Source organism: Hylaeus anthracinus, unplaced genomic scaffold (assembly GCF_026225885.1).
Source record: "Hylaeus anthracinus isolate JK02 unplaced genomic scaffold, UHH_iyHylAnth1.0_haploid 5, whole genome shotgun sequence".
Classification (NCBI taxonomy): domain Eukaryota; kingdom Metazoa; phylum Arthropoda; class Insecta; order Hymenoptera; family Colletidae; genus Hylaeus; species Hylaeus anthracinus.
Genome location: NW_026535322.1, coordinates 13,050,304 through 13,078,177, shown reverse-complemented (window position 1 = coordinate 13,078,177; position 27,874 = coordinate 13,050,304). Strand labels below are relative to the sequence as shown.

The following is a 27,874-nucleotide window of genomic DNA, read 5'->3' as shown; positions in this document are numbered from 1 at the left end:
ACTCATAAAATGATTTAATATTTGTTATTATCAATATGGTAATAATAATTGAATTGACCTAAAAATTCTAAAGTATTTCAATTTCAAAAAAGATGACTTGCAGCACAATTAATGTAGTGTGTACCTGTAGTGTTTCTGAAAAAACAAGTTCAATGATCCAATGATACGTTAAAATTAAATAAATAAATTGTGTACTATATTAAGTATCTTATATATGTAGCACTATATTTATGGATGGCAAAGTTTACTGCACAAATATTATGTTTTTTGTCATGGACATACTACGTTTATGTAAACAGAACAATGAATACAATACATAAAAATATTAATTATAGTAAATGTACACACCGGATGAATATGTGATATATATGCAGCATAAAGAAACAGGAAGTAACATACAAATATGTAAATTTAACACAATGTAAACTTGTAATATAATAAAATTAAGGTTATAATAAGCCATTGATGTAAGAACTTTATTACAATTGACAAAAGTTGAAATAATTGAAATAGTAATACTTTGATACAAACGACTCATTCAGCACTAAATACAGAAACGAATGAAACATCGTTCGTTGAAACTGATGTCTACTGCGAATAGCGTTTATAAATCACCTTAAACGACACGATATAAATTAAAGAGTAAATCGAAAGGCGTCGACGACGCAGGATTAAGAGACTTTCAATCAAAAAGTTCGCTAGATTTTGAGATCTGTGAAATGGCGATCGATATTTCGAGTTGAAACCAGTTTCCTGTGCTCGAATCACGGCGTCGTTAAACTGTCGGAAGGGGATTCTTGAAGTGCGATAAATCACGGTTCATAGAAATCAGCGGCCTTAGGAAACTCGCGTCGGCCCGTCGTCGCTTTTCTATGATATCTACTGCCATTGGCGGAAACGTTTTAGGGCGCGGGAATTACCGGAAATCCCTCTCCTTTGATTCGGACGCGGCGCATTGGATGAGGCCACGACTCCCAACTCCTTCACAGTTTATACGGATAATGTGGCTGGTGGATGTGGCGTTAAAAACTCCTTTTCTATTCGTGTGTAATTCGAGTTTGAAACCATTACGCTCAACAGAAGCCTTGTATTAAAGCGGGAAGACACTTTGGACGCGTGAAAATTATAGCTATACTTAATTTTATTTTCTTTTTTTTTTTTTTCGAAAACAATTCCCTTAACACTTTACCTATCGTTGGCTTATTATTCGATTTTTTTTTCTATCACTTTAAAAAATGAAATAAATATTAAATGATACCAATACTATGAAAATAAAAAAATATAATAATTGTACAGGGTATTAGTTAACACTTGGGCGCCTTTTACACACCATTACAAATCGAAAAGCCTTTACCATTTTGCGATTTAAGGTTTCGATATCGATATATAAGTAGTTGAAGTTTGCTCATCATTCGCATAATGATACGCACCTAAATTAAATGATAAGTTTAATATTTCCAAACAAACTTTGTATCATAAATGTATATATGTGTAAAGTTCTGTCATGTACATATTTATAATGAAACATTTATTTGGAAACATTAAACCTATCATTTAATTTAAACAAATTTCTTCAACAGACGAACTAGATACGAATACTGATGGGACTGACTGTATATGTTCTATTTCTATCACCATTCTACCAAAATAATTTTGTTTTTGAAATTGCCAAATTTTTAAATATAACATTTCATTTCACGTACAACTTGTTCATATATTTCAAAAATAGTACATTTAATAATTGAATTTACTGTAGGAAGAATGAATTACAGACAAAGTTGTTCTAAAACCTGCAGTATAACTTAAAAAGCATATGAGAAAATAATTTTTATTTCTAAACTGCAGAATCCGATTCCATGAGATCGTTTCACTGATCTGAATCTTTATTTGATGGATCACTGTAAATAAATATTTTCTGTATGTACAGCATATCAATAAAAAAAAAATATTCTTTCAGATATCGTCAATCATTCGGAAAACAACTGAAAGTAAACACAGAAGTGCATCATATGGAAAAGCGAGCTGAAAAATATGAGCTTCATTTTTCACTGAAAACTTCATTTCAAAAGTAAACTAAAATAAATCAAAACTGGTATGATATATTCACAGATAAGAAAAATTGTTTAAAAAATCTAAAAACACAAGTGAATCAATAACTGTTACTCAAACAGAAAGACTTCGTACCATTGAATTTCATTTTTATCATCGATAACACATCGAATCGTAGAATGCTTCAACAGTCTTGTTCTTTTATGGTCATTACTAAATATTAAATACTGATATAAACTTAACGAAACTGTTACGAAAGAAATGTAGTTTTTATTGACCATAATTTTGACACTTTTGTAGGACACGCTAACTTTTTCATATCCTACAATGTAGTGAAAAAGAATTCTCGAAGAAAGATGAAAAATAAAATTGTTTTTTATTGTATTGAATTACCAAAAGCATAACATACGCCAAATAACGTAAAATAAACTATGAAAATTTCAAATGATAAAGATTATTCATTTCCTAAGTAAGAATATAAAATGAAATAAGTAAAGAATTCTATCACATAAAGTTTTTATTAAAAGGTCAAATTTGAAAAGTGTTATTGCTTAAAATCAGAGTTGGGCAAATTTCGTTCTGAATAAATAATAAATATAGCAAATTTATTCGTCACAGTGGTCTGAGCCGCTTTTGATTCCGAGAGATGCTGCGTTGACGTGTTAAATAAATATCGCAATAGTTAGTACTGCTATATAGTATCAATAATCGGCAATCTACAAGAATTAATCAAATTTCATATGGAATAAAAAAAAATGCAATAGAGCAAGAATGCAAATAAATTCTACCACGGACAACTCGACGTCACTTCATCAATTGTGAGAGACTGAAAAAGTCATTCGTTTTCATTCTTACGAATAAATCTGAAATTCCTAATCTTCTTTCGAAATGAAACTCTCTAAATTTGTTTAAAGTTCAGCTACTGGACTCCACTTTGAATAAAAAAAGAATTCCCTAGTTTCCCTAGCATCTATAGAAATAAGCATCCAAGTTATATCTATAAAAGACTAGGATATAACACTAACACCAAGTAACAGAAGGTCCACAAATTCACACGACTGAAAACCAAAGCTCTCGTCGAATCAAAGCAGATATGGAGCACATAAAATTCAAAGAACACCATGATACGCTTTCCGAAAAATCGTAACCAAAACAATTGGCTCTTTATCAAAGTCGTCGAGCGATAGGATTCCAGGATAGAAGCGAACGATTCCCAAAGCGGTGGCTGAAAAATACCTAACGATCCATAGAGGGGTCCGCGAGCGGCCATATCGTTCCCACGACCGCAGGAAATCCCACGCGGTGCCGTACGGTCGCATCTACCTCGCATTTCCGTTTTGCATTTCAAATTCCCGCCGGGTTACGCTTACGCAACCGTAACCGTGGAACCCCGAGACGATAGCGAGCATCGATCTTGGACAGTTTCTATTCGATACGAGTCGAAGGTGTACGGTCCCACGTTCTCTTGTGCGTTCTTACGGAGATTGAACCTCGAACCCAGAAATACGATAAGCGGGGTACAAATTTTTGTTTAGAGAATCGCGAACTTTATGTTCTAGTGCCCTCTGTTTCGACTATTTCAATGTTGAATTTGGCTACTTCAAACGGTAATATTATTAAATTAATTACAACCGAACGGAATTCTACGTCAAGATAAAGGGATCAAAATTTGATGCATTGAACAGGTTCTCTTTTATTCTTATTTCCAGGCAATTTTCGTGATTTTTGTGTAGTCAAAATTATTAGCATAAACTTTTTTAATTCGGTACGTTTATTTGCGCATATATGTATTATTGTAATATTGTACCTAACTTCGAAACAAATTGAGCATTACAGTTGTAAATTGAACTATATATATATATATACTGTATTGCTCAATTTGTCTCTGAACGCGATTAAATAATTTTGATTTGTTCATTATGGATGAGATTGTCGCGTGAATTAGGGTAACAGATATTAACCCTATGACCAATGTGTACATGTATACGTATACACTCTCGAGAAATGAGTTTAGAGAAATGTTCGTAATCGATAAATCAATTTTTCAAAAATATCAGCTGATAGAGGATAATGAGATGAAACTTTGTTATATTAACAATTTATTCGTAGGACGGTTAGTTGCGAGAATAAATATTGAAAATTTAAAAGTTCGTTGCAAACATTGAATTTCAGGAAAAAGATCTTTTACGTTTTTAATTTTTAGTTTTGAAACTAAACGTTCTATGGATAAACTGAAAATATAAAAAAAGTTCTGTCTTATCATTCCCTATAACCTAATATTTTTTTTAAATTCACACCTGTATAACTTTTAGAATTTCCAGCAAAAATCGTCCCGCAGTTGACGGGTTAAAAGAAAATTATGAAAATAGCGGCACTTTAAACCCTCATCATCTATTTTATTACACAATTTATACTTTTTGTGATCCGAAGAAAATAGTAACTTTTAAAGTATCAAAAATATCCTAGACTAAATTTCTCACGACATAGATATTACAAGGATTATTACTATTTAGTTGTCGTTTAAACACATTCTACAATAGAAGAACACACAAGATTTAAAATATTCAATAAAATAATAATACAAAGGCACATATTTTTAAATAAATTTCTTGCTTTGGGAGATTCTATTTTCGTATGACAATTGTTATTAAAACATTATTGGAGAGTATTTCCAGAAGATTTACTGCTGTTGAGAACGATTGAAATTCAGACAAAACATTAATTAGGTTGAAATTAATCAATTTAAAGATAATAATAAGATGAAGCATCAACATAATACCTAAATCCATATTAAGAATAATATCTACGTGTTCTTAAATATGGTCTCAAGCTTTCGCACAAAATAATACTCGAATATCCGTAAATTCGTATCTATAATACATCCTATTAACAAATTATTAACAAACACTTATAATACTTAATATAGTACTTATTTAGATACTACATGTCACATTAATTCTATATTTGTGAATATTCCACATATTATTGTAAGAGTGTACAAATTTTAGAAAAATACTCAAGCTATCACCACGAAGTACAGTCAGAGATCATGCAACAAGTTGAAACAGAAATTCACAAGGCTCTTGAAACAAAGCTAGAGGCGTTTGGCTTTCTTCCAACGCGTCGTCTAAAGAATGCGAATGTATAAAATTTTGTTGCAATTACACGTGTATGTTTTTTGAACAATTACAAAAAAATGGTTCAAAAACTTTTTTTTTTGCTGACATAATTTTATTTCATACTTCCATGTCTTTCCTATAAGTACGTAAAAGGTTATTTTCATCTGTTGCCTAGTTCAATAGCTAAATTTTTTTGAAGATAAGGTTGCACAAAACTTTGAACAACTGTAACATCGACAATTTTCAAAAATGTTCAAAATCCTTTGAGATACGTTCAAATATCACTAAAGACTACAACATATTCAGAATTCGTAAAAATCTGAGATGTTACTCCAAAAAGTATTCGAGTTGGCATGGAATGACCCAATAGCAATGAAAGACTTTAATATTTCTTTACAGTATGGTATCGTTTAAAACATTTGCCTCAGTGAAGCAAAACACCGCATACATACAATACCCATTAAATTTGCATACACACTATCCGTTGTGTAGCACAAAAATCTACTAAATACGTACTTTTACGTGACCCGCGTTCCAGTGACAGACTGCGAAAAACATAAAACTACGTTTTCTGCATACAATGTGTTAATTAGTATTTCCATTATTACTTTTATCGTATGTTGGAGGGTAAATCACGACTACACCGTAATATAATTAACTGTGTTTAATAGAGAACAACGATACGTATTTCAATATGATGTAAAAAACAAAAGAGTCGCACTAAAAAGGTTTGGGTGTGGCGGGTAGACGGCAGCACTGGACGTCGGTCCGGTCAGTCATCTGGATTAGAAGTATCCTCAACATCGTAGAATTTGATGCAAATGCCATAATTTGGGTTGCAAAGATGCTTGAGGCAACTAAACAATCGAGAAAGCTTTCATTCCAGTCGCTAGAAAATTTTCGTTGAACAGCTGGGGCAAAGTTTGATGTCTGGCCAACACTGCGCGACTAAGACGAAGGAACACGAACCCTACTCGTGATGCGTTCTCAAGAAAGGGCGAGATATTCGCGAGAGATGGTCTCTGATAACGGAGACAGCGGAAGGAGGACGGAGAAACATTGAAGACGAGGACGCGACGGTGTGGGTTGGGGTAAAAGGCGGTTTGTGGTGGGATGCGGTAAGCGGCAATGAATTAATCGCCGTGAACAGTGCAAGCTCGGTCCAACCCTCGACCAAAATCCCATGCTGGCCCTGCACCCCTTCCCCCTTGGTCCCGTAAAGCCTCTCTAAAACCCCTAACGCCGGCGACCGCAGCCACCGCCCCCGACTCTGTCGTTTCGGCTGCAGCATCAACAATCGTCCGCTATCTATGACGTCGTATTAGCCAAAGACACGCCGCCAGCCATTCAACGTTGTCCGAATTTTAAATCTCGTGGCTGATCCTTGCGGTCTGCGGAAACGTTTCATCCACGATTTAATCATCGCGAATGCGCCACCGTTCCATTCTATAGGGAATATATTTCCCTATAATTACAATATAAGCTCTTTGATAAGGGTGTCCTGCGAAGGTGTGTGTCTGAAGCTATCTCGAAAGAAAGTATTCTGTGTCATATCACGTGGAAGAGACCCTGAAAACTTTTTGATATGGAATAATGAGGGCGCGAGGGATTCCTACTGGCTCAAAGCATCGATCCATCAATAAAGCTGACTGGAGTTTACGGATGAATGGCAATGCTGGAATTCGGATATCAAGCGGCCCAAGCCCTAGGTCGGGTTTCAATTTACAGGGATCCGGAAAATTCACGGATCTTTCGTGAACAAAGTAAACACGTTTACCGCGTGCGTTGTGCGGTTGGTTCTCAGAGCGATTGCAAATGCAGTTGCAGGGAAATGGTTAACACATTCCGTGACAAGCTGTTTGTGTTAGACTCGTCCTGTAGCCCTTTTAGGTTTCCACTAAAGATTGAAATATGTTGTTAATTTTGGTTATTTGTGGAAGGACGGTGTGGCAAAATGAGTCGCAGAGAATAACGACCATTGAATTTGTTGAATTTCGCGGTTAATTAGCGCGTCAGCATATGTATATGTTCAGATGACGGGCTTCTGGACCGCGCGTTTTTGTTTAAGTCAATTGTTTTTCTGTTTTTACTACTTTCACGTTGTATATTCTCCATGTGTTCAAATATAACTATTTTACTGTGTCTTAACGATTGTTATTAATGTCTCGCAACCCTACAATCCTCGTACTAAGGTGTAAAAGTCCAGCAGAATTTAGATATGTTTATTATAAATATACATTATAGTGAAACATACATCCGCTTAAACCAGGGCTTCTTAAACTTTTTTGTATATATATATATATATATATATACGTATGAAAAAATATAGTTTTAGAATTATATATATATTATATATTATATATATTATATAATAATTATATATATATATATTACAGAAAAGTTGTACAATGTTACAGAAAAAGTTGTACAATTTTATTTATTATAGTTACAAAAATTATATACCCTATTTCTCAGCAAAACTGCACTTTTTGCAATAACATAAAGAAAAGAGGATATTGAAGAGAATATAAAATATTTGACAGTAAACAATTCTTTGCGAAAAATGACTTTTTATTGAGTAGAGACTTATGTATATTCTAATTAAGATGTTGATATGTTTAACATAAGAATCTATTTATAAAGATATTGCTACTTTGGTCCCAACAAAGAGAAGAAAAGTTTAATGAATCTTTTAAACCGATTCTTTAAAAAAAACGTCATTTTTAAAAATTATTTAAATCATGAATTGATCATTTTTTATTCAGTTTTGCTTCTATCATTGTTTGCTCAGCAAGGAAAAATCACATGTAATAGCATTTCATTTGTACATGAGTAATATCTTACTTGTGTGCATTTTAAAACACTCATTTTGTTATTATTTTCAAAAATATAACGAGGAAAATTCAGAATCACAAAAAACTGTTTAAAATCAGTATTCCATATAAAAAACCATTTCATTGTCCTGAATTTATTGTTAATCTGTATTCGTAGATCGATATTTGTTGACTTTGAATTATACACTTTCTACTGTAATGACGATTAAGATTTACCCATAGAGGATTAATACTATTTCCTTTTCTCAGAAAATTCAAAAAGGCTTTATCCTATATCTATATTAAAACATTATATTTGTTATGGCTCCGAACAATAATCAAATTGCACGTATAAATATTTATTGCTCCATGATGTAAACGGAGAGCGAAAATTCTTTCCTAATCTGCCATTGCTGTGAACTTCTGACCCAATACGTTTAATATTCCTCAACAATAAAGCAATTGAACATATAGAATTTCCAAATGAATGCTAAGCCTTCTATCTGTACACTGATTTACTAAAATTAATTCAGTGTTCCAATCAAGTCCCGAACAATCAAAATTTCGCAAACGAAAAGGAAATAAAAATCTGCCAGCAAAATATCTATGAGCAGTTGTAATCGCTTCCCGTTATTGGTAATTGAAACTGCGGATACGCCAGCTACAAGCGAGAGGTATGGAATATATACCCTCATTTATCAAAGTGGTAAACTTTACGAGATGAAATAACCTCTTAATTACGGTGCGAAGGACTAATGAATTAAACTCCCGCAGTCTGATAAATTTTTCCCATTTCACGTCTAGTAATTTGATTTAATTCGACGAAAATATCGATCGCCGGACATGCGTACTTTTTAAACCCAGTGTATTAAATCTGTGTCATTCTCAAATTAATTTTCTTGAGTGCAATAAATTCTGTCCAGATTTCAGCGTCGATTTCATGCGAAATAAACCTTACATTGGTTGAATCGCAGAATATTATATAAATTAAAATGTGTCGTGTAGAAATGAAGTATTAAGAAATAAAGTGGAAATTGATTAAAATTGTGCAAAGACACCACAAATGCATTTAAATAAAACTCAATTAAATGTATTAATTTCTAATTTGTATGACTACTTTTATGTTCGTATGCAATTATGCAAACATTCGAGAATTTACTTAACTAAACAAATATTTAATTAACGTTCAGCGAAAATTGAAAGAAGTGAAAAGCTTTCTGAATAATTGGACAACAGTAACATTCTGCATACACTCGTGCTAATTTTGTAAAACGCAGAAGATAACAGGTTTCATTTCAAGAAACTTCCTCTGGCAAACGATATTTTCAACCAAAGAAAAGTTAAATAAAGGTAAATTGCTTAGCATTGTATATGGGTACACAATTACAGGAAAAATTTTAATGTAAACCACAAGAATTTGCATCGGCCTGTGTCATAAAAAATACATGTTTCCATTAAAAAAAAAAAAGTACAGTTGTACTTTTCTGATGTACCGATGCACCAAACTGCATAAAATTATTTGCATATTATACATCATCAACCATGTAACTTTCACTTACAACAATTTTTTTTACTCCTAAATGTTTAGAAGTTACAGCCTGTTCTAGTTGAATGAGACATCCTGTATAAAATCATTTAATTACGAAATTCACCCTTTAATGTACTTCTATGTATAAAACTATGCATAAACAATATGCATAAAATCACCACATAATATACGCAACGAAATTATAATTGCCAGCGGTTTTGGCAAGAGTATCGAACAACGAGATACAGGGTGCTCTTTTATTTAGAATTCGATACTCTACCATGTTTTTGTATAAAAAATATACCACTTCATTTAAAAAACTGAAGGTCACCTTCATTTCTCAGAAAAGAGTATAAACACAAAAGATTTATGTACCTGGTTACATTGGACATAAAAAACAGTATCACTTTTTTCTCTTTCAGTTTTTTGTCATATGTACCATTTACAAGAAAAACGCTGGCTAGTAATAGCCTGAACACATTGCATAATCCTGTGTCAAGCAAAGGATTACAAAGCTTCGGGTTATTTTGTGCATGCAATAGACATGATTTCGAATACATACCCGCCTCGAGGATAGAAAAGAGAACGCAAAAATTCGTCGACATACCTGGAACAGAGAAAAGGGAATTTACATTAGAATCGTGCAGTGTTATCCTTCCATCGACGAGGCTAAATCCTTTAGTCTATTTCTGCTGGTATTCCCAGGTACCAGCGATTCAAGAAGAAAAGTCTTGTCTTTAATCCAATCTACAATCGTATTTCAGATGCAGGCGGATGCTTTCGTTCGTCCTATCGCGGAAACAGCAATCGACATCAGGACTCTCTTGGTATTTCCATCGTCCTAAACCCGGGCAATCTCGTCGAAACAAGCTCGCTGTTCTCGATGCGCCCTCGTTTCACCTTAAAATAATGTAAAGTTCAATTTAAGCCAGGGCCATTGCCAAACTTCCACGCTTAAGCGACGAGAATCGAATTGATGTTTTTCGGATCAGAGCCCTACCAATTTCCCTCCTCAATTCCCGTCTAATTTTCTTTCCTTCGCGTGCCTTTGGCTATCTTGTTTTTTTCTTCTTACTTCTTGTAAAACTTTCGGCGCGATTTCTTGTCGCAGACAAATATAAACTGCACGTACGAAACGAAGTACGTATCAGGAAAAGCTGGTAGAAAGTATTCTTCGAATAATACACGATGAAGAAAGATCCAGTGTAGAAATTTATTTGCGATTTTCATTGAACATTTCTTTAAATGAATCTTTTGACGATAGGTAAGACGATTTTGTTTTATACTTCAGTTGCTGATATTTGTTTAATGTATAACGAATCAGGAGTATATTGTTATTAAATTTAAAAGCTGATTGTAATTAGACGTTAGGTGACAGTTTCATTGAAATGAGAATTTTATCTATAATCGGTGAAATGTAAGTTCACCTAATCTCAGTAAGTGGTAAATATCAAATAGTGCACTATGTGGCTCCACTTTAGCGATACAGCAGAAAGCATATGAATCAATTTTCGCTAAAATTATAATTTGTAGCATTATGAAAGTATCTATATACCAATCGTAAAATTCAATATTAGGAAATGTTTTTACGTGTTTACAATCATAATATGATTTGAATATTTACCTAAAATTCCAGCAATTACAATACTTAATATAGTATTCGTTCAAATTCTACATGTAATATTAATTTCATATTTATGAATATTCCATATATTATTGTAAGAGTATAAAAATTTTAGAAACATATTCAAATTATTTTTGATTTTTAAAAAGTTCTTAAACGTTTAATTACACGTAAAAAAAAGAAATTCTATAATACTGAAATGAGGTTTAAACTTCGAAAAGGAAGAGGTTACTCAATTTGACATGTATATATGTATATTTTTTGTTGGAAACATGACAAATACAAAAATGTTACTTGGGAGTTTTTATTTTCTTTAAAAAGTGTGTATAAAATGCTGTACTTTCTATATGGCAAGTTAAAAATATGGTGCTCAACTAAGCGTAAACTATGCAAAAAAGTAAAATGAAAAATATAAACTATTCGCTGCATTTGACACATTACATTTTGGAATTTACTGACATAAATAACTATGCTACACACTTAAGTATAAAAAACAATAGAAAGATGTAAATATTTTATAATTGCAGTGAACGGAATCCGCAACATGCGGTACTTAAAAACATTTAATTTATGTTTTCTATTGCGTTTCTCCAATTGATTATATTTTATTTTACGTGAAAACCGTTCACATTTTAATCTGCATGTAACATAAACAAAAAATTTGATTCTTTCAGAGCCTAATAAAATTGATTTCAAAAGTGAGACGACAATGAAAATAAAATTAAAATTAAAATGAACTTGAATTTAAAATTGAAATTACAAATTTGTGACTTAAATATATTAAAAAATTAAATAAATTAGATAGTACGAGAAATAATAGATTATATAATCTTCAACAGATTCGAGATAATATTTTAACTTGTTAGAAATTTTTACCAGTTTTAGTCTGGCAGCCACTGTATTAATTCATCTAATCGGTGTTCTACCTTATGTCTTAGCTTGTACCAAAAGTTTCTTCCATTTCATTAATAACCAACACATACACAATATTTTGTGTCTAATGTTACATTATTGAATTGCGTACGATTCATTTTGCTCCGTTACTGTTACAACGTTAACATCTAAGAAATTAGGTTGTCTATTTATATAAACATTGCCATAAAGAATAATTGAGTGCAAGTCAGGGAAGAAACATTTGAGACAACCTAATAAATACAAATGCGAGATTTGTATTACTTTTCCTTTTGTAATAAGCCCAACTACAGCCATACTTTGTAAATTCAGTGTATCCTTAGATCCCAAAATAATTATATAGCACTCTATTGGCAAAGGATATCGAGATAACGTACCGTTAAGCTCTTTTGCCGGTCGATGCAGGCCGGGCATCGGAAAAAGATTGCGAATCTTTCTCTTTGAAATGACTCGCGTAGCATCGACTCGACCTATTTCATGTTCATTCAGGTTACATCGAGCGTCTGTCTCGTTTCTCCTTGCCTCGGATTCCCTTCGCAGGTGAATGCATGCAAGGCTGCACTCAGCTATCTGGTATCTCCTATCAGCTATCTGCTCCACTTGCATACTGGATTTAGAATAGTCGGATATGGCAAGGATCGAGGTTAAACACTTATTTCTAGAGGCACTTCCTCAGACACGTCCTAGATCCCTCAGCGGTGTTATATTTTCGCTGGCCAACGCCGATATACCACGGGTTTTGCTGGCGCGTTCCTTTGTTTCACTCGGGGATGATATATTACGTGAATTTTAGTGATATATTCAAATGCGCCTGAGCGGGTGAATTGCGAGGAAACTGTCCGTGGGATGAAAGTTACTGGAATATATACGACCGAGTAAACGGTTCTTTTAAAACTGGCTAGTCCGGACGACAGCGCGATAAAGTTAAAATTTCTATCTCTCACCCTTTGGGTTTCTAACTTCTTTTTCGCGGATAATCATTGCTATATTACTCGCGAGGTAATTGCATAAATAGTTGGACAGTTTATTTTGAAAGTGGTGTAAGTCCATTTGCAGCCCGTAAGTATACATCAGTTTAGTACAATACGCCTAAAACAAATTTATATAACCAAATTACATACTGATAAGACAGTAGAAACATTGCCAGACTTCATATAATTTGCCTAAATTTTTGAATTAACAGATATGTTAATCTTTAATTTTCTCGAAACAAGAGAAAAAGGACTTACATCACTTTCAAAATAAATGGTCCAGTTGATAGTAAAGATAGGTCCTGCTATGGTCTGCTAGGTTTTTTTAAGTACGTAATTATCACTTCAGTTATTGCACCGAGTCCATACATCACAATACAATTGGATATCACGTACTTCATGCTTAATTTAATGTAAATATTTAATGTATAACTAATCCGTGTCTAATTTCTTAAAAAATGTCCATGTTTTGTACAATTTAAAATTGGCCAGTTAATGAAGTTGCATAATCATCGACTATGAAAGTGGTGTAAGTCCAATTGAGAGAGGTAGGTGGCTTAGCAGATGGAGTGTGAAAGAATAAGCAGAAAATAATATAGATCTCATAACAACATTTCAAAGTCGAACAATATTTTATCAATTTTACTCTGATTCGATTCATAATCTAATCAAACAGACTAATAATAATTTCAGTATCAATATTAGAAATATTTAATGAAATAACTTTTCCTGTTTTCAAACGCTTGGATAATTACTTTGAAAATCCTAATTTAGTTTATAATGAATTTTTAAACGTTAAATTATAACGTGATTGTGAAGTAATTGTTTCCAAAAATTATTATTAATATTCTTCGAAACAATTTAGCTTCCCGCGCTCAACCATTCTTTCTTATCTATTATTAGATTACAATTAAAGCAAGAATTAAAATTCGAATTAATTACTTTCTCATTATATGCTTTTTAGATTGAATTTACGTTTACGAACATGTCTCAATCGAAGGGATCGAAAACATTTCATTTAATAATAATTATTTACGTTAACTGATACATTAAATTTTTCCATAAACAAGCATGGTGCCATCAACTTGAATTAATGACGGGTCTAGCTCTAGATAAATATTTTTACCGATATATCTCGTTTCGAAGACTAAAAAAGTTGTCGCACAATCGAATTAACCAGCACGCAAACTGTAAAAGATATTGACAATCTCGATGTTCGACGATTTATATGTAAATTAGCTGGTTAGTTCTGCGCGACATTCGAAGTAATTTGGACGATCGGGCGCGATCAAATTGCTGGACGTACAGAACTCGTAATTGCACAAATCCAGACTCGTTAACTGTGTACACACGCCAATCCATGGAATATATTCGATAAAATGTGGCTACACATGCGCGACATCCACACCCCCCAGCCCCCCGCGCCCCACTCCCCCGATGACTTTTTTAAACAATTTATTGGGTATCCAGATGCGACGTCACCGATGCAATTTCCTCGTGGCGTATCTAATTACGTATATTGATAATAATTCGATGTTAATTTCATGCGGTTCGAAGCCACAGTCCATTGACGTTTTATTGCATTTTCGCTAGTTCCAACCGTAGCGACTTTCGCAGAAAATTAAATACTAAAAGGTAATGAATTAAATTGTGAAGATTAATGACGTTTGCATTGCGCTTTTGCTCCTGTTAAATATCATTTGATATGCATTTAAATGAGTACATTTTATTTCGTTTTCTCGAATCAATTTCCTTCTTACTCGGAATTACTAATTATATAATAGTATTATTTTCGTTATGTATGTTTAATTCAATTATTTGCATAAAAATGTATACAGATGCCAAACTGAACTGAGATGATGGAAATATATTTTTGTATTATGTAATGTCTTTTAGAATTGAACAATTAAATTTGATAAAACTTTAGAAATGGATTAATAAATAGAAGGTATAGATTTGTATCTTATCTTTTTCGGTCACTCATCAGACATTGTTCTCTTGTTTGAGTATTTCTTTTCGTTTCATGTTATACCCTATTGTTAAAATTTTGTTTCAGAATCCTGTTCATCGGCATGGTATATTTTTAAAGACTATATTTATTCTTAACGAAAATTTGAAAAGGAATCGTATGAACTATTCGTACATGCATTTGACTTTACTAATAATTTTGATGGTAGCAATTATTTTTGTATAGAACTAAATTTCCTAAAAATGCAATATTTTTGAGTACGTCATAGTCGACTAACCCTTCAGGGTGTATATGCATTAATAAGGTACAATACAGATACAAATTCAGATTCCCCTTCAACTAAATCAAAAGAAGTACGATTTAATTCAATTAGTATTCTAATCAAAAATATTAAATATAAAGGAAATAAAAATAAACAAAAAAATAAATTCAACTAATAAATAAAAAATCTATTTAATGAAAATCTCTCAATTAACATAAGTAAAGAAAATAATATTAAAAATAATCTAACTTCATAAGAAATTGACTGAACAATTGAACGAATTGAACCTAATAATGAATAGCGTTCCGTCGGCAGCATTTTTGCGATTTTTTTCAAAAGTGTAAAACAGTGATCACCGTTTCGAAGTCGATAAGCCAAGCGCGTATTGTTCGCCGTTTTGCAAACGAGAGCATACGTAAACCGGATGAAGATCAGGCCAGGGGGAGTAGGAGGAAGGGTAAAAGAGGAAAAGTAAGTTTCCAGGAGGTAGCGCACAGAACTGCCGGCTGCACTGTCTCGCAAACTTCCCTGTTGTCCTTTGCCCCTCGGCCCCTTCCGCGATTTCTGCCGCTGGAAGTCCCACGAACTTTCACGAAATGGAACTCTGGTAAGCCAGCCACCTTGCGACGATATCTACGACGGCTCGTGAGAGGTTGTGACGTTCTAAGCACGTGGACAAACATCGGCAATTCCGCAAGAATTTGCGGATCGACGAGGACGTCCAGGGCAAACAATCCTCCTGGCGAACGATGATGGATTTTACCGACAAGGGAATTAGAGTCTATACAGAGCGTTGAGAAAATATGAGTACCGTCGAAACATGCATATTCTTCTAGTCAAAGAACACATGAACGAGTATTGCTGGACAAGAGTATATTGAGTGACAGCAGTACTCGACGAAGACAGCGACGAGGATTAAGGACACTAGGTGATTTCTAGATCATTTACAGTGCGTGTAGAATGTATTCGTACACCGATCAATTTCTCAAAAAGTTTTGTGTGAAATTTTAATTTATTAACTTCCTTTTTTATAATCAATGATTTTCTACATATTCTCGGAAATCTAGAATACGTATAGTCCAAACAACAATTATTAGTTTATATAGTTTGCGAAATTAACAAGAAAATACGAAAAATCGGTAGAAATATAGAAGCAAGTATTCGTACTGTTTTTATTGACGAACCGTTTACAGTTGAGTTTGTAACATAAACACATCAGTTTATTGCTTCGTACAAATTAGAAAGCATGAAATTTCCAGTAAATGGAAAAATAGAAGAAAATCCCATCCCGAATAACGTCAACATTTAGTTAATCTAAATTTCGTTACTTTATATAAATAACTAATTTTTTTTGTACTGTGTCTATTCTACAGATTTCCAAGAGTATGTAGAATATCATTGATAATAAAAAATAAGTTAATAAATTACAATTTCATGTAGTTTTTTGGAAAATGATCGGTGCACGAATACTTTCTACACCAACTGTATAATATGTCGAAATATGCAAAATATATGCAAGATGTATGCAAGGTATATGCTAAATATAAGTAACGAAATGTAGCTATGGATCTATAAAATAATTATACAGGGTGGTCAATTGTTTCAAGTCATAACTCCGTTATTATTGCATTTACGAAAAAATTCCAAAGGAGAAAGATAAATGGTTCGAAGAGCACTACATCTGTAGGACTTAAAATTTTTTTTAGATGCAGCAGTGCATATGCAATTAACAATTGCATCATTTTTTTAAATAGTAATGCATACTTTTTTTTTACACAGATCGATTCTTCTGTTCATTCTACGTAAAAAATGATTAGGGTACCATGGCTAAAAAATTATTAGTTCTCGAGATATATTCAAAAAATGTCTTTACTGAAGAAGATGCTCCAACGCTACGTTATGACTTGAAACAATTGGATGGACCACCCTGTATAATAACTACTTATTTTTTATTGTTTTATTTATTATAATTTAAACTACAATATACAACAATAGTTTTTTCAATATTTTCGATTGTATATTGATGCCTCTTATCGGTTAAAATTAATTTATTCTGGCGGAGCATTAGATAATCGGATATGCATCAATGCAAAAAGTATGCACAATATGCAAAAAATATGCAACATATGCTGTATGCAAAATATGCAAAGTAAAAAAATATAGTTTTGGAATTATCTAATAATGACATAAATTTCTGTCTACCTATTTTTTTATAAAAATATGCATTTGCATAAAGATCCACAGTCTAGTGATTTCATACTACAATTGTAAGTTTGTAAGAAATTTAAAAAAATATTAGCGTCGTTTATTAGAGAGAATAATTTTAGAGCAGTTTTGATTCGTTCAATATAAAATATAATTCAATTCTACAATTTTTATTCGCTATTCCAAATTTTTATGTAAATTAGAATAGTGTTCATATATTACCGCTATAATTCTGTTTTAAAACTAGAGTTGTTAAATAAAATCCTTTCTGAACTACACCATCTGAATACATCATTTATCAAGTAATTTCTGTAACATAACACCCTTGAATAATACCCAAAATTCTCTAATTGATGTTAAATACGTAAACAGACGAGCTTAAAATGTTCGTGTTGGAAATAGGACCTGCAGCAACAATAAAATACGGTAATATCCGGTTAAATAAAGTGATTTCTCCGTGGATAACGGAAACAGAATTATCCCTGTCATTATTATGTTTATTTGCAAAATGATTCGTGTGGCTGTTAATCTTATATCATATACGTTTACTTTTGTATTGCTCGATAATTACCGTGATTTATGATCATAGTAACTTTCAGAATTAAAAAACAATGTAGAAATTAATTCTGTGCATTTATATTCAATCGTTTATAACTCTAGTTAAAAAGAGTTATACTTACTCGTCATCTTTATAGTTTAAAGTAATAACCTTCTGAGTTCTCAACCTGATCTCTGTTACAATGTACTTATCTATGTCCCGAACTACCTAAGTCTCAACTTGATGGCCATTGCAATGCATCTATACGATCATTAGTAGTAATCAGATTTTTTTATTGTAATTCTTAAATACACTTGTAATCTACAGTTGTTTTCTTTTTCAAGTTTATCGTAATTTAATATCCCTTTACTTGACTAGCCTTTACTTGACTTTACTTAACTCTCATCTCTCCGAACCGACTTCTGAAACGTTTAGGAGCTCTCTAGCAATTAGATGAATATTATCAAGATTTTAAGATTGAAAATCTTTTTATTTTCGAACAGCCGAAATTCGTGTCACATTATGTATATGGTGAAAAAAAAATATACATGTCGAATTGAGTAACTTCCTCCTTTTCGAAGTCGGTTAAAAATCTCCTCGTGAGATATTTTTTTACCTTTTAATATCAGGTGATTGGAACAATTAAAACTTAATCCGAAATAATTAAACGTTTATGATACATACAGTATCATTCAATGTTTAATTAAATATTAATAACAATTACGATTAGGAATAAATATTCATTCGAGACATTAATCGTGAGAAATTTGTCAATATTTTAATATCTGCTGATTGCACCAACTAAATATTAATTTCTGACAGTAGTTAAATAATTATTAACAATGCTTATTATTTAAACAATGATGGGGAATATGATTATGCTGTGGCATTAATGTTTCGTAAATTCTTTTGTGGATGGATCCAACGAGCCTTCGAATCGACATGTCACGACATGTCCCGCGGTTGTTGTTCGCCCTTCCCCTTCTCTAGTTCGAGAGGCACAAACAATCTACGACGCACGACCGCGCCCAAGCAGGTATGCGAGGGGCGAGAGCTCATTCGTCGTTGATCCTTCGTTCGATATGGATCTCGCGATCGCGCGTCCGCGTCTCGCGTCCCTCCTATTTGTAGTTTCCCATAGTATCTTAGTTTGGTTTGGTTAGTTTTAAGGTTGCGTGTACGAGTGTCTCCTCTGCCAAATGATTATTAATCAACTTGTTTTGTCTGTTCGTAAGTCCATATTGGGCTCGTAACATCGTGCTCCACTTCGGTCTCTATTGCTTCATGTGATAAGTGTAGAGACCAACCATGTAACTGGCCGAGATCCATTGGCGTCCTCTAGTGGGTCTGATTTGAGAGAGGGTCAATCGACGCCTCCGAGGAAGCTTCTACTCTCTGTACGCGTCAGGCGAAGTCCAGGCTCCCGGCGCAGCGCAGTTCAAAAGAACCGTAAGATAGTGCAAGTCGTGTCTTGGACTTCTGACGTTGTGCAGGGAGTAGAACTCCGTTTCGGACTCGACGACCGTCAGACATACCTGGTGTCGCCAGGGCAGGACAACCCGACGCGGTGCTACCTACGTCGCGTCGTACACTGTAAGGTCGGATCTGGGCCCTCGGCAGCAGGTATCCAGGGAGTAGAGTACTGGCGGAGACGTTGATCGTCCTTCTCTCGAATCAGACCCACCAGAGGAAACGGGACTGTCTCTGTCAGTCCAGTGTCATGGTCGCGTCGTGTCGCGATTTAGTTTTACCCCTCTTAGTTCTAATAATCATTTGGCAGAGTTAGACTTGGACTTTGGAAATCAAAGAGACTTTGTTTACTTTGATTTCCACGGTTTCGTACTTAGTATTAAGCTCGTTGTTCTACGTACAGTATGCATCTACGTATGTATACTCTATGTAGAGGGAGATCGAAGGAACTTTGATTCCTTTTATCTCCGGGTCTCCAGTCGCAGCAACCTCCACGTGGTGAGACCTGGTAATCGATATTATTCGTGACGAACAATCCTTCGTTGCGAATAATATCGAGAGCTAATGGCTGCGAACTTGTAGTAAGATCTTTAGATATAAAAAGTATAAAGTGTAAAGTGTAAAGTTCACAAATGAGAAGTGCAAACGTGTAAAGTGCAAAGTGAAAAAGTGGAAAGTGTAAAGTGATATTAGATTTAGATTAGCAGGGACAAAATCAAGGAGCCGTAGCTGGTATTAGTGGTCTTTAGTGAGGATGGTTTCTGTGCATTTATCGTTATACAAATTTGTGCGTATAAGATTTTACTGTAGTAACAAAAAAATGTTCCGTTACAATTGGGTCTTAGTGCGTCACGAAGCAATGAATGAGTTTCCTGATAATAAAAAGAATGGCCTGTCGCGGAAAATCATTAAGTATGGTACAGCAGGTGGCGGTTCGCGATCAGTTAGTTTAATTAGTTAGATTTTCAATCTCTCTAACTCTTGCGTGTACGCGAAGTCTGTCAATTTTTCTCTCTACTTAGTTTGATATAAAGGCTTTACATATAAGCAACGGCTTCCACTTGAAGCATCTAAGGGAGGATTCGCTAAAAAAGTCTTACTGAAAAATTCTCTGGCAGATTTAACCACTTGCGCTGGAAAGACGTGTCATGCACGTCGTAATGCTTTTGTCACAGAATCTCCAACGACGTGGTATGTACGTCGTCATACGATCGACACCGAAACAAAAACGACGTGCATTATATTTGCATCGATCTGAGGGATCTTTAAATTGGAATGATTAGTCTTCTAGTTTTTGTTAAACGAACGGAACGTTATTTTAGAAATTTTTAATGGAAATTCATATGAAAAATTATATTTTTGATTTCTTTGGATGAAGATAATTTAGTTTTGTCGAAAGCATGTTTTTGTCAGATGATTCTATTTAAAAATATAACAATTTAAGTACCGTTTTCAAACAAAAAATTAACAGATCTTTTTTTTAAAAGATCTGTATCTAAGATAATAGTCATTTCAGTATTACCATAAACAGTTTAGTAATTGTGTGCGATATCGTTCCAAGATAGGGATATTCAGTATTCCAGCCTCATTCGTGCTAGAGTTAACCGAGTTTTCAGGATTATTCAAATCAGGTTTCCGGCCCTATTATGTCATTTGGCGAACAGCCAGCTGTGCACCTTGAATCTAAACGTTTCATATGACCTGTTCATTGTGAAAGTAATGTAAATTCGTCTTTTAAACTGTCGATGGATTAAAAAAAGATTTAAAAATTATATAAATCATTACTAAAACGGATGATTTCCGCAATAAAGAATAAAATTAGCCCTAAAAAAAACTAATTATTAAATAAAACTGGTAAATTCATTTCGTAGATTCCATTTTTAAACATACGTCCCAAATATCTTGTTACACCATTCTTCAATATTTACACTTTTTCAGATAAAACCATATCGAACAGTATGAAATGTTATCTTCACGATAAATGTCGTTGATTTTACCTACTAAATAAAAATTTAGAAATTAGTAGAGTGTCCTATTTTTTATCCCTGACTGTATCAGCATCAAAAAGATCTCAGAAAGTAAACGTTAAAAAGAAACATGAACCTCCGTAAACCTAGCGTTAATATTAATTCGTAAAGAAGTCTCATTTGGACCACAGGAAAAACAAGAACTTAAAAACTTATAAGATAGCTCAAAATCTAGGCACTGAAAAATTCTAATATTTTCTTTTAAATTTCCTATAAATTGGACATATTTTTAGTTTTGTCACTGTCAGCAAAATCATGGCGTATTAAATCTGGCACTGAATTGCAATATTTTCGTTTAAATTTCCCATAAAATTGACATCTTAATTTTGTCACTATTTCACCAAACGCATAACGCATTAAATCTGGCACTGAATAATTTCAATGTTCCTTTTAAAATTTCCCATAAAATTGACACGTTTTATTTTTGTCTCTATGTCAGTAAAATTACGTCGTATTAAATTTTCCGTCGAATAAATATCGTTGGCCAATCCCTCCTCCGCGTTCGTTTCTATACATACGAATCTCAGAATATAACTTTACACGACTTGCTTTCTAGCTGGAAGCGTCACGCGGTTTCGCCGAGTTTCTCGCGTCAACGACGACGCGGCTCGCATTTGAAATACGGAGAAAAAAGCTCGGGCGAGGAGTCAGTCGGCGAAGAAGTAGAAGAAGTAGCACAAGAAACGTAGGGAAGAGGAGGGAGAGGAGAACGCAGAGGAAGACGGCGACGAAAAGGTAGAGGCAAAAAGCATTCCCGTGCTCTTTCGTGGGACGTTCGGCGGATACACTCGTGTCATACTCGCGGCCCGGAATTGGACAACTTTCCTGAAGTCGCCGGTGTACCCGAAGAGAGGAGACGCCAGAACGGGGCGAACGGGCGGGCGGGAAAAAGCGAGGACGAACGCGGAGTCGGGGGAAAAATGAGACAAGAAGCTCTTCCGGAAAAGTAGTTGCGGCAAAACAGAAAACTCGCACGCGTCCTCTCGCTCGGGCGACATTCGACGGGGGTTGGAAGACGGCGACGCTTCGCGCAGGGCCACCCGACGCTCGTGTTGTCCAGAAGCTGGCGCAACAACGATCGCGAACAAGTTTTCCGCGAAAAGGAAGCAGGAGGAAGTATTGTGCTGGCCGCAGATCCGCCATGCGTATGAATCGGCCGACAGGAAAACAGTTTCTGCTCGAATCCGCGTGCTCTCTGGTCCCCGGCAACTTCTCGACGGGCCGCTTCGATGTCAGAAAAAAAAAACTTGAAGGAGATAAATGGAAGGAACAAGCTTCCGATGGGATCGACGAATTCTCGGCTGCGCCACTTCCGGCATCCTCCGCCTTTCCTTCCTCTCCGCGATTCGAAATCCGCTTTCATCGGAACGCTACCTCTTTTCCATCGACGAAAAACCGTGCCATGCGTTTGCTGACTCCGCTTCGACGCAGCCGCGGATTTTTTTCGGGGGACGAATCGATGATTCCAGTTCGACGGAGTTTGTCGGGGTAGATTGCATCAATTTTACTGGTTTTTTCATTGTCTTATACTGCGATTTTTAACACATTGGCTTCGGATGACGCACATATGGACCATTTATTTTGAAAGTGGTGCAAGTCCATTTTTGAAAGAAATGAGATATCACGTAATTTATGCTTAATTTAATGTAAATTTTTTATGTATAACTAGTCCGTATAACCAGACTTCATATAATTTGCCTAAATTTTTTAATTAACATATATTTTATCCTTTAATTTTCTCAAAACAAGAGAACATGGACTTGCACCACTTTCAAAATAAACAGTTCATATATGTCATTAAGATTTTTATACGATTGTCTTAAAATAATTTTATGAAACACGATAAATGGTTCAACATCTCTTCATAAATATCATAGCGAAAGTTTCATTAGTTCAAACAATTGCATACGTTTTAAACTTTCCGTTTTATTTAGCGAGATACGATACAAGTTCGACGCTTCAGTTTTATCTTATATTATAGTCAGATAACATATTGTGAAGTTCCTCTACATTGACAATTGAGTGTGTTGCATTAAGGAGGCAGCTCCATTTTTTATCGAGCCAGTTAAATCGAAAAAAGTTGAGAAAAACATTTACCTTTTTAAGAAAAATGAAAGTGTACATCTCTTATATACTTAATATAAACGAAGTAAGTCTTTCACAATTTACAGTTTTTCAAAATATGCTATATCTTGAAGCATTCTCTTGGGTTTTCTTTCACAAGTTTCTAATTTCATCACATTTTATCATCGATACTGACCTGAAAAAACGTCGAAGTGTTGCTTGTTTAAGGATTCTGTATCGTATGCATTCATTGTTCTCACCTAGTCTACTAGATGGTATATTATGTTAATCGTAATCCAGAGCTTCAGAAGCAAGTCTCGAAGAACACTGATCTAGCCAGAGGGTTCCACACGCGCTATCACCGCAAGCACGTGATTCAAATAAGTCTTGATCAGCTGCGCTCCTTGACCAATACTGTACAAGGCGTGCCAGCTTTGTCATACCGCTTGACGCCAGGCTTCCCCAAACCTCAACTGTTTCTGTAGGATAGTGCACAACCGCGGATGCACCAAGCCACAACTCCCACGACGAGGCTGACTATGCCCTATGTGATATGGAGTCGCCACTGATACAGGAGATGGAGATTTCGAACCAGCCCTTTCATCGTTATCCAAATCACAAAGACAAGTGCACCGGAGATCTTGTCATGACTCCGCCTCTAGAGAAAGGATCAGGTGTATTCATCTGATAATAAAGTGAAAACACCAGAAATGTATAATTTTATTATACCTTGCGTGATTTCGTTGCAAATGTGCGAATAAGAATGGCATTACATTAAATTGTTTGATTTTGAAAACGTGTCTTTTTTGGTATTATTAGACTTGATTATAAATTCTTATAACTTACTTGAAGCATTGACACCACTGCAAACATAAACGATCGTTCAAAAGAGGCTTTAAAATTTTGTTTTTTAATATGTATATTCAATATATCCTATGATGTATTATATATGTATATTGTATTAGGTTGTCCCAAAAGTTTCTTTCGTGAGTTGCATTCAATTATTTTCTGTGGCAGTGTTTATATAAATAAACAATCTAATTTTTTAGACATTGATGCTGTAACAGTAATGGAGCGAAATGAATTGTACACAATTTTGTAATGTAACATAAAACATAAAATATTGTGTATCTATAAATTATTAACAAAAGGAAAAAAACTTTTGGGACAACCTAATAATATATATATATATATTTTAAATGAAGTATACATGATTGTAATTAAACATAATTGAAAGTGTTCACTACGCCTCGTTGACAGGCATATTTTATTATTAAAAACAAAACCATAAGGTCTCTTATTGGAAATTCTTTACTTCATACTCTTTCGACGTAACGACGTAATATATTTTTCTCTAAACCTCTCTATATACACCATATTTTGATTTGCTTTCTCGTGCTACTTCAATAAGAATATTTCAAGAAAACATGCATTTCTTTTTTTTTTTAAATTTGTCCTAGCATAAATTTATTCTTTTTGAAATTGTTGAAAATTTTTGTATTGAAATATTAATAATGGACAATGAATAATGAACTTGTGTAATGAATTGAGTAATGAACACAAGTGTGAAGTTGAATACAAAAATGAAAGAAAAAACTGACGAAATAAAAATTAACCGAGCGCTTACGATGTCTTCTCATAGGGGATATCCAAATGCAAAGAGTTAATACCGAAAGTAACAAGTTGGTAAATTTGAGCTACGTATTTAAAACTCTGTTCTAAAATTAAAGAATTATTAAGAATGGTTTTTATCGTAATTTTTGGGACAATTTTTGTAGAAGGTATGAAGAAGAAATTTAAGTTATTAATTGTAGACCATGTTTGATAAAATCGCTTAAAAATTGGAATGTTATGTCCCGAATGTGTATACATTTTTTCAGTAAAAAAGTGTCCGTCCGATTTCGTGTTCTAGAATTGGACATTACGAACTTCCTCAACAAGGGAGTGGATTTCCCTTTCTTCTTCTTCTTCCCTAAAACATTTCCATAGATTTTGTAGAAGGTCCGAAGTGCCGCCAATCACGAAAATTCTGACAAAAAACACGAGTAATATCTAAAAATATTAAGTGTTTTATTTCTGGAATCATTCCACTGTTGCACTTTGGACCATTTCAATATAAATATTTAAATACTTTTGTTGTTAACAATTTTATAAAAAAAACACTGTAAACAAAGGTTACACTGTTCCTCGAGGCAAATATAATGACAAAAAGAATTTTGTTTTAAATCAAAAATTTCAAAATAATAAAAAACAATTCTGATTCTTTTTGTATTTGTCTTCTCAATCGTTAAAAACTGATTGCTCTGAATAACGTCCACGAGAATTCTTGTTTTTTTTTAAAATCCATTATTTAACGTCGCACCAACCACTGATTGGGTTATTAGCGACAAAAAAGCCATAGGTTTATAGGTTTATTCTTGTATGAGTGATAAAGCGCAAAACGTTTTTCTTTCGGTAGTGCAATGGAACACACACAAAACCGAATATATTCTCTTTCTTTTTCCCCGTTCCCGTCTTAATCTTTTGTCTGTTACTGTACGTAATGGACACGACAAATGAGCGAACGCTGGCTGTTCCCGTCGCTCGTGCAATTCGAGCGAAAAAACGCGAAAAAGAAGGACGAGGCTATCGGCGAATCGCGGTGCATCCGCTCCACGTAACAAAGAAAGTTCATTCGGTGAAGAATAAAAAAAAACGGCGGGTGGGAGGGGGTGAGGAGTGTCAGGGGAGAAACGAGAGGATCTCCGGGGGGAATTCGTAAAATTGAGAGGAATCGAAGGTATATTTTCACAGACGATAAACTCGCCGCAAAATTTATTTGAGATTCTCGACGCTGCTCTACGCTCCATTTAATATTCTTGACTCGGTCCAGGCGTGTGCAACTCCCGTGTATCTTCGAGATAAGCCCCGGAATATTATAGTTTTCCCTTCGGCGAGAACGCGGATAACCGAATCAACAATAACGATTTTATTGGACCGTGTATATGGGTGCACGGCGCGCGGTAACTGTGAACCCAGCAATCGGTAACAGCTTATTTATGCTAATCCGATTATTCCCGGCAGAACGGAACGAGGAACGTTATTACGTCGGGCCGACGGTAAAACTTTTGTAATTATGTTACCGAACACATCTTAATTCTTCGCGGTACGGTGGAGAAAAAAAATTCTCCGGAGACTCTTCGAGAGTCTCTCCGCGATGAAATCAAGTTTGCTACGCTTTTCGTGTGCGGGATGGAGCTCAGGAGCTTTTCAAGATGACGTTTTTAAGAATTTTATGGGAGTCTTTTCTACGAAATGTGTGGTGGTTTTATTATGTGATGTTGTAAAAGGTCTATCGTCCTGTGGTGGTATGTATAGCGAGTCACGAATGTTGAAATTCCGGATTTAAAAATCGTATACCGTTGGGAATCTGTCGAATTAGTACCGAGAATTATTTATTAAAACACAAAATATAAATTTAATCATCTAAAGGAAGATCTAAAATAATCAATTTTAATACACATTTGATCTTACACTACTTATACTATATTATCTAACAAAAGCATCATTTTTTAGGTTTCGAAAATTTCACATTGAGAAATATCTATCAACGTTTAAAATGTAAACACATCGAATCAAAGGAATCTTCTTCAATAAAAACATTTTTTGAAAATATCTCGAGAACTAATAATTATTTTGCCATGGTATCCTAATCATTTTTTACGTAGAATGAACGGAAGAATCGATCTGTTGTGTAAAAAAAAATATGCATTACTATTTAAAAAAATGAAGTAATTGTTAATTGCATATGCACTGCTCCATCTAAAAAAAATTTAAGGGCCTACAGATGTAGTGCACTTCACACTGAATGAAACAAAAAATTCAATAAAAAAAAGCAGCAAAAGAAATCTGGAATTAGGAATGGAGCAACATGCCACCAACAAATTTACACCAAATCCGAAAATCAACCAACAATACAACTCTGACCCTACCAAATAGAAGATTACAAGTGGCAATAACAAGATTGAGAATTGGCCACACAAATCTAACCCATTGTTACAAAATAACGAAATCACAGTCACTTTCAAAGTTAAACATTTAATTGAAGAATGTCAAGGAATGCAGCACGATCGAGTAGAATTCAAACTTTTAAATAATACGCAGACGATTCTCAACAATCGAAACGAATTTCTCAAACTAGTAGATATATTAACGATACATGAAATAATGAATAAATTGTAATTTAAATTGTAGATATTAACGTGGTCACTAATAACCATGTATTTGATGTGACCTTAAACAAAGTAATTAAAAAAACAAAAAGCTTTCTGTCACGAGGATTAA

At 34.2% G+C, this 27,874-nt stretch overlaps 1 protein-coding gene across 7 annotated transcripts in view; it reads right to left on the bottom strand.

Moving 5' to 3' along the window:
- The window catches only part of LOC128895376 (E3 ubiquitin-protein ligase MIB1), a 417,384-nt gene that overhangs the window by 213,882 nt on the left and 175,628 nt on the right, over nt 1-27,874 (bottom strand). The window contains exon 10 of one of the 7 annotated variants that reach the window (XM_054157907.1): nt 10,017-10,116. The exons of the other annotated variants lie outside the window; for them this stretch is intronic. Within the exon in view, the coding sequence (XP_054013882.1) occupies nt 10,032-10,116 (85 nt within the window). The 3' untranslated portion in view covers nt 10,017-10,031. Of the gene's footprint in view, nt 1-10,016; nt 10,117-27,874 lie in introns of those variants that run through there. 7 annotated transcript variants of the gene reach the window in all.